This window comes from Aedes albopictus, chromosome 1 (genome assembly GCF_035046485.1).
Source record: "Aedes albopictus strain Foshan chromosome 1, AalbF5, whole genome shotgun sequence".
NCBI lineage: Eukaryota > Metazoa > Arthropoda > Insecta > Diptera > Culicidae > Aedes > Aedes albopictus.
The window spans coordinates 144,441,791-144,449,935 of NC_085136.1; the positions used below are offsets into that span (position 1 = coordinate 144,441,791).

Here is an 8,145-nt window from a genome sequence, read left to right on the forward strand (position 1 = left end):
CCGTAGACGAAATGGGTGGTGGCTCTCAACTCAACATCCTGTGCCACGGTATAGCCAGCCATGTGATGGGTTCGCGTAAAAGTTGAAAAGGATAAGTTCACTTCGTCTGTCCGTCGTCGTCCATCCGGTCGTTGTTTGGTCGGTTAGAGGCTAGTAGTGTTAGCAGTTGTGCCATGACTGCCCATTTCCGGTCTTGTATGTACGCTTCATTTGCATGCTGGCGGCGTTTGAAGGTGCCACGCTGTTTGTTTGCCTAGCACTCGGCGTTTCCTGTGGGCGTACCACCAGCACTTGTAGGAGTGTTTTTTTTATTTTCAGTTTCAGTGCAGTCTGTAGTTTCCTACCTTACATACCCACTAGAAACTTTTTCCTAGAGCCACAAAAACATTTCCTCACATGCATTACCTGCAATGGCCAAACATCGTCTACATCGGATGCCACCAACAGGCGGTGACAAAACAGGAGTAAAGGGGTCAGAAAGTTTTTCTCTATTATGTCCACATGCTGGTGGAGATTGCTGGCCGGGACAGGATGGAACCTTATTTGACCACCACTCGAGTTGCGGTGTGGTATGAGTTCTTCACATTTGAGTTCAGAACCACCGAGTGAAGTAAGAACTAATTGTAGTGCTTGGCTTGGGTGAATTTTTTTGTTACATGCGCTCTGTACTGACGCAGTGAAGCAAATTGACAAGCTTGGGAAAAAATAATTGAAACTTTTAATGTTTTCAAGCTGTGGTAATAATGGAAAAGCTTCCAATGATAAAGTAGGAGGTCACGGTATCGTTGAGTTAAAACTATGTGACGTCCATTAAAATTTGCTGTTCAACATTACACTTTATGGTGCTATGACAAGATCTGAATCTGGATTGAGTTGCTCTATACACGCTGGATTCGCAAATTTCATCGACGTTAGTAGTTGCGTAGAGAAAGACGTTTGTTCCTCCAAGAGTCGAGCTGCAAAACAGTGAGTCGATAAGAAGAGCGTCCAACATAGCTCTGGTCCTCACAAGTCCCTACATCATGCTTCCACGGATCAATCGTTAACGAAGACCGCCACCTAAGAGTTGTGTGCTTTGCTGGTAGTGCAGCCTGGGCAAGGCACTGTTGACCTTCTGACTTCAGCTAGATTAAGGAGATATGTACCGAGCGTCTGTTCACCAAAGAGATGCGGCTCAAAAAGCGTCTGTTCTGGCATCCAGCGGCTGAGTATGAAATACGGCTTCACCGGAAAGTATGCCTATGGTGGCAGCCCCACCACTGTGGATAGGGGACCTTGGGCCAACAACCTGCTGTTCAAGAAACCCAAAAACCGTTATAGAAACTGGAAATGAAAGATTACGAACTGATTTAACGGCAACGATTTTCTGCGCGAAGTGACGGACAAGAATTGGAACTTGGAATGTATTAACTCTAGCCCAGCAGGGTAAATTGGCACAACTAGCCAATGAGGCATTCCGTATGAAGCTTGAGATCTTAGGACTGAGAGAAGTCTGTTGGCCGAACTTTGGAGAACACAAATTGGCGTCGGGTCAAAATCTGCTATACTCGGGCCTACGAGGAGAACATGCTCCTCGCCACCGTGGACTTGGTTTCCTGCTCATGAAGGGGGAACCTATTAACGAGAGGATAAGTGTAGCAGAACATGGGTTCGAAACCTTACCATGATCCAATGTTACGCGCCAACCGATGCTGTCGAAATGCAAGACACCTTTTACAGCCAACTGAATACTGTCGTGGATAAGATTCCAAAAGGTGATATCAAGATTCTCATGGGTGACTTCAACGCGAAGATTGGTTCCGACAACTCGGACTAAGAGCACGTCATGGGACGCCATGACCTCGGAGAAATGAGCGAACTTTTTTGCTGTTTGCAGAGTTTTGTGGCACCTATGACATGGTGATCGCTCTTTCCCCATCGACCATATGAGCATGAGCATGAGCATGAGCACAATTCGTAGTTGCTACTCCGTGATTGACCAGAGCAATCGAAATTGCACAAGGAACCAATGAATAGGGCTTGGGACTAGCTTACTATTCTCAATGTACACAGGTCGAGAGCTCTCAACTTTAATAAGGTCAATAACGGCGCCGGCCACGTCCTTACGGTCATCGAGGATGGAAGGGAATGTTAGTAAGACAAACGTTGTTAAAAAGACCGCGAATCGCTGCATCTCCACGTTTGTCTCAGGAAGGAATTTTTTGTTAGTAGGGTAAGGTACATTGTCAGTCCGGGAGTCACCTATGGTTGGTGATATGATTTGACAATGGATCAATATACACAAACCGCCGTTAACAACCGACCACTTTTCGACGCAAAAACTAGCCAAAAAGAAAATTCTATCGCGCGTCTCCACTCCACTAGGGAGCAGAAACCTTTAGTCTATTCCACACAGAAATACACTGAACGCGACTCACTTGTCGGCGCCCGGATTTTTTTCTCGACCGGCGAACCCGAACTAGCACTTTTCACTCTTTTGTGTAAATGCAAAAAAATGAAAGAAAATATTTATTATCAACTAAAAGTGTATTGGAAACTAGCGCCGATGGGAAGCGAAAAATTCGGAACCGACTAGAACCACGGCGCGCGCACACTCGTCCCGTCGTCGGAGCCCCGCAGAGAGAAGAGAAAAAAAAATCGCAAAAATCTAGCAAAGCGAGCGCGCGAAACTTTGCTGCTGCCGAACTACCGCACACTACTGACTGCTTGGCGTCCCGTCGTCGAAGCCCCGCAGAGAGAAAAAATCGCAAAAATCTAGCAAAGCGAGCGCGCGAAACTTTGCTGCTGCCGAACTACCGCACACTCCGCTCTTTCCCCATCGACCATATGGTGCACAAAGTGACATGGGTGACGCCAAAATTGGGTCCGACCATCATCTCATAATCAGCGAGATCTAGTTGCGCATTGCGAGGATTCATCGGCAGGAAGAGAAAATCGGGCGCCGCGCCGACTGGAAGATGCTGCGATGAAAAGGTCCTTCGTCAAGGAGCTGGGAGACCCGTGCTGCGGATATTCCGGAAGGTGGAAGCGTAGAAGATTTATGGAGCGCCATCAAGAACGCCTTTATCGCTACCAGCGAGAATAATTTGGGTGAGCTACGCATCCAGAGAAAGCAATGGATCACTCATGATACCTGGAGGAAGATAGAGGAGCGAAGGAACGCCAACCAGCACGGGACCCGGAAGAACGTGAAGCGATATAATATAACGCAGAAACAACAGACCTGTCTCTTCCGGAAGAAAAAGCGCTGCTTGGAAGAAGTGGAATGTAAATAAATGGAACTGCTGTGCCGTTCACAAGAAACACGGAAGTTCTACCAGAAGCTCAACGCATCCCGGAAAGGCTTCGTGCCGTGAGCCGAAATGTGCAGGGATAAGGACGGGAGTATCTTGACTGACGGGCGTGAGCTGATCGAAAGCTGGAAGCAGCACTACGAAGAACACCTGAATGGTGCGGGGAGCGCAGACATGGATGATCGAGGCAGTGGGTAAAATGGCTACCTCAGTACAACAGGAAGCAACAACGAGCCAACACCCATGTTCAGGATAGTTAAAAAGCTAACCAGTAGCTCATGAACAATAAGTCAGCTGGTAAGGATCGGAGCTGAACTCATCAAGATGGACCCGGAATAGTTGGCCATCTGCCTGCACCGGCTAATAGTCCGGATCAGGGAATCCGAACCGCTACAGGATCTTCAAGAAAGGTGACAAGTTGGAGTGCGAGAAATTCCGAGCGATCACAATTCTGAATGCCGCCTACAAAGTGCTATCCCAGATCATCTTTCACCGTACTTTACCCAAAGTGAATGTTTTTTAAGAAGTTATCATGCTGGCTTCGTTGACAGCCGCTCGACAAAAATGCCGCAAATACCAGATCCCAACGCACCACCTGTTCATCGACTTCAAGACGGCGTACGGCTGTATCGACCTCAGAGAACTGGAAAATCATGAATGAGAATCGCTTAAAATAATGGAAAAATCTTATAAGGAAGAAAATAGTACTCCACCAATAACGAACTCAAAATTTTACGATCTGAGCATCAGTTTGTGGATATTATTAAGCCATCCACAGCTAGTTATACAACAAGTTTCCAAACACTAGCTCAGTTTCGCCTGATTGACTAGATACTTACGGTACTCCCGTCTGGAAATAATGCCAAGCCGTGTTGGCATTCTACCTGAACCTGAGAATGGCTATCACCGCCTAATGGCTCCTCTAGTAGCCGTTTGACAGTAAATAGGTGGCTCACAGCTGAACGCTGAACCGTGTCTGTCGTAATCAAAACTAGGCTCATTTCCACGCGGCTGACAGCCGCCAAAGCAATCAATTCCGCTCCATGATGGAACTTCGATGGTATAACACAATCGTTGCTGCTGCTGCTGCTGCTGCTGTTGCTGTCTGCCGTGGCGGGCTATAACAAGAAGTGCGAACCTCCACCTACTTGCGCCCTGTGGCATAGAGGCACGTCAGGCACGTTCTAGAGTGCCCTGTCTATCTACTGGGAAGGCGTCGGTCGTCGGCGACGAGGGATAAAATAAACACCGATGACGATCGGATAGTTTCTCTCCCATGATGAACGCTTTTGATAAGAAGCGGCCAAATTAGATTACCGCTGATTTCGACGACGTCGGCGGAAATTGGTGCTTGCGTTGAAGGGGTTTGAAAATTGCTAGGAAAAGTTATCAAGCGCTAGTGATTCGATTTAAAGTTTTTTTTTCGGGTGGGATCTGTCCTCGACTATATATATATTGATTTTCACTTCAGGCAGTTGAGTCAGTTTCGAGCTAAGTTTTTCCCCGAGGCAAGCAACAGTCTTTGAAAAGTTCGAGCGAAAGATGTTGAAGATTGTGGTGATTGTGCCGTTTTGTTTAAAATCTAGTTACTGGTGCTGATTTTGAATTTTGGGTTGTTTTAGATTCTATCCGTGGCCGTGGCGGCGGTGGCTGGCAGCAGTGCGGTTAAAGTTGAAGAGCCAACTGCTAAAAATACAGTGAAACGTGGCCTGGATTCGCTCAATTTTGGCTTCGGAGGACACAATGCAGTCGGTGCGGACTTTTGGCCCGGAGCTTCCAGACTCGGTGGCGCTGCGCCGTGGATTCAGTAAGTACAGTCAGGTGGTTGGTAATCATTTCATGAACGCGTTTTTGCGAGATGGTATCCATCTGAGTTCGTGGATCTTGGCATATTGAATCAATAGAATTCTCTACATATCTCTGGAACCACTTCGAAGATATTACTTCGGAGAGCGGCTAATGACATCGCACCGTCGAGGTTAACTGCTTAGTACTGCGTAGTCTTACAGCAACGAACATCATGACAAACTAGAAGGACACCAATGTAATGTGTAGGCGTGTGCACCGTGATTTGACCTCTTGAAGATGTGGCCCTATCAACTAACACACAGATGGACTTGCTTATATGGGGCTTCTACCTACCGCGAACCTTGCTGGGAACCCCGTAGATACGGACTCGGATCCGACCTGGCAGACTGACAGCTTGACAGCGACGCTATCAGGATGTTCTCCGCGCGGCCACTTGTTCGACTGCAGGGCATTGTGAAACTTTGAATCACCTCTTGATTAGTGCCTGAAGTAACCATTCCTAGAGTTCCCGCACGTTCACGTTCTCTGTAGCTCCGAGACGATTTGGGCGATAGGCGATGAAACGGCGCTCCAGCCAAGCTCGTCTTCGCCGCTTAGATCGGCATATTCAGCCATAGAAGACGAACTCGTTAACCATGGTGACCACGAAGCTCTCATAGAATGTAGACACCAAATCCTGGACAGTTGTCCACGACCCCATCACGCAATACTCGGTATAGATCCGTTATGATAGCGATATTCGTCTACCACTCAGCGGTTACCTGATACATCAGCTGCAGCGCTGCATCACATTCGATTAGGTTCAGCTACGTTACCTGCACAGTGACTTGTCAGCTGTATCTCTTCTCTCTTCTGAAGGCTGGAAACCTCGGGCCTCCCGTCGGATGCTTATTCGTGGATTTTCCGGAACAAATCAAGCACTTGGCAGCCTTGTCCCTTATGGCCATCACCTCCACATGGCCTACAAAACTTGCTCCATTCAGGCAGGACCTTTGCAGTCCCACGACTTGTGATCTGGTTCAAGACGTTCGTGTATGCCTAGTGGACATATCGACTTGCCCAGCTTGAGCTTACCTTCTTTAACCCTCGAGAACTCGCGCTGTTGTATTTTGTACAACACGTTGAAAAAATCTCGCTTTTTGTATTCAGCATTAGCGCGGTGCTGACTGAGGTGGCCGACCGCGCGAGTTACGGAAGGTTAAAGGACTTGTTAGTATTCCTTTTAACCTTTTTAGTCGTTTAGTGATAAGGTCCCTAGTCAAGGATCTTCAGGAATCAGCCATCAAGAAGGGCCGGCTTTTCCAGGTCAACCCTTTTGCAGCTGTCCGAGACGTCTGGTCGGGTCCGACTTGCCGACATTACTTCTCTTCACTCTCGGAATTATCAACCTTTAAGCCTTGCGAGCGTCGCTTGGTAGCACCTGACGGCAGCCTCGCACTCTCCTGTGATTGCTTGGTATAGACAAACGCGGCTAGCATTCAACAACCAAATGAGTAGCCAAGGCCTCGTGTCTCTGCTGGGCCTTTCCGTAGCTGAACGGCTGTGGTTGCCACCTGCGTCTCGCACTAATGCTGCAGTTCCGTGACAAGTTTTTCCGCGTCCGGGATCTCGTCCAGTTTTATGACCTTTGGAGTCGCCTCAGCGATGAGAGCTCTCACCTTGACACCCTCACCGAGAACCTCTCCCGTCAAATATTTGTAGATTGCGCACTTGAGGGGTTATCGCGATTGAGCTTGAGGATCATTTCGATTGTGCGAATACGTAAGAGCCATTCGACAAGCTGCTTATTAGCAACACCACCCTCGGTGATTTGGTTTGCTTTTTCACCATTTCTTCACCGGCAGTTATAGTGATAGTTGAGATTACTCTTAATGTTTTGAAAAACGCATGGCCACTATTGCCACATACGAATACTCTTAAGGAGGAAAATTTCTTGTCCATTCCAGAAACAGTGGCTGGAAGCACGGTCCATCTCCGGCGGAGATAGCTGCCACAATCGCAGCCGCCAAGCAGGCTTCAGCACAGGTCTTAATCGCCCAGCAGCAGGTTCAAGCAGCCAAAGATAACGTCCTGAACCAACAGAAAGTCGCAAACGAGAAGGAGGCATCTGCTGCCTATGCATCGCAAAAAAGTGAAGCCACCGCAGCTGTCCAAAGGTCGGAGGCTGCGGCAGCAGCTCAAGCCGTCGTTCTAGCGCAACATCGGTTGGCGGCCGCAAAAGCCAACGTAGCTCATCATCAACGTATTGCGGCGGCCAAGGAATCGTTGGCTGCTCAGGCGATTCAGAGTTCGGCAAAGGCAGCTGCCGCTGAGATCCATCGGGCTGGTAAGTCAATAACGACTAAATCTATCTCAATTTCATACTCAAGTCATTTTTCATCTCACAGAAATCGAAGCCGCCAAGTTAGCCGCTCACCATCGTTCGGATGCGGCTTCGCTGAATCACCACGTCATAGCCATCAAGGATGAATCGTTCGCTCCGCTGACCTTCGGTGGTAATCAGATTCCCACGACGCAGCTGTACCGTGCCTTGGCCAGCCCCTGGAATGATCTCGGCTCGGTGTCGGCACAGAACCCTTGGGCTAATGGATTCTCTGTTGGAGGTCAAGGAAAACCCATTTGGGGCTAGGTTAGGTAGATGCCGGAAAATGCCGAAGTGGAAAAAAATAAACGCTTTTTATTGCTCACTCTTATAAATGCGGTTTGTATTATTTTTGTTTTCTCCCTTCTAAGGATTTGCACTCTAGCCAGAACTCTTATGCGCTCCTTCGACTGTTATGTTGAACAAAAATTTTGAAAGTACATCATTCTGCTTCAATCCATCTAAATCACAAACGAGGCAGACGCTTCGACTGCGATCCAATCACTTTTTTTTGACCTTCTCGGCGTCTCACGAAGTAGTTTGAAAAGATTCAACGGAAATCCATGTTCCGACATTATCTGCATAAGCTCGTTGAGTTTAACTGAAACTTATCCTGCCTTAACCGCGCTCGCGCTGTATACGACGGTGTTGTACTTTTTACAACGGCGCGTGTCCTGAAGG

At 48.0% G+C, this 8,145-nt stretch overlaps 1 protein-coding gene across 1 annotated transcript; it reads left to right on the forward strand.

Annotated features, from left to right (window-relative positions):
* Positions 1-4,405: 4,405 nt before the first annotated feature.
* Positions 4,406-7,794, forward strand: LOC109422762 (uncharacterized). The gene is made up of 4 exons (XM_029861444.2): positions 4,406-4,850; positions 4,916-5,100; positions 7,049-7,428; positions 7,490-7,794. The coding sequence occupies exons 1-4, from the start codon at positions 4,836-4,838 to the stop codon at positions 7,729-7,731; spliced, it is 822 nt and encodes a 273-aa protein (XP_029717304.2). The 5' UTR covers positions 4,406-4,835; the 3' UTR covers positions 7,732-7,794.
* The last annotated feature ends 351 nt before the right edge of the window (positions 7,795-8,145 follow it).

Excerpts from the sequence above, each read along its gene's own strand:
- LOC109422762 (XM_029861444.2), top strand. Across the intron at positions 5,101-7,048 it reads GGCGCTGCGCCGTGGATTCA|AAACAGTGGCTGGAAGCACG; the intron begins GTAAGTACAGTC and ends TGTCCATTCCAG. Across the intron at positions 7,429-7,489 it reads CGCTGAGATCCATCGGGCTG|AAATCGAAGCCGCCAAGTTA; the intron begins GTAAGTCAATAA and ends TTCATCTCACAG.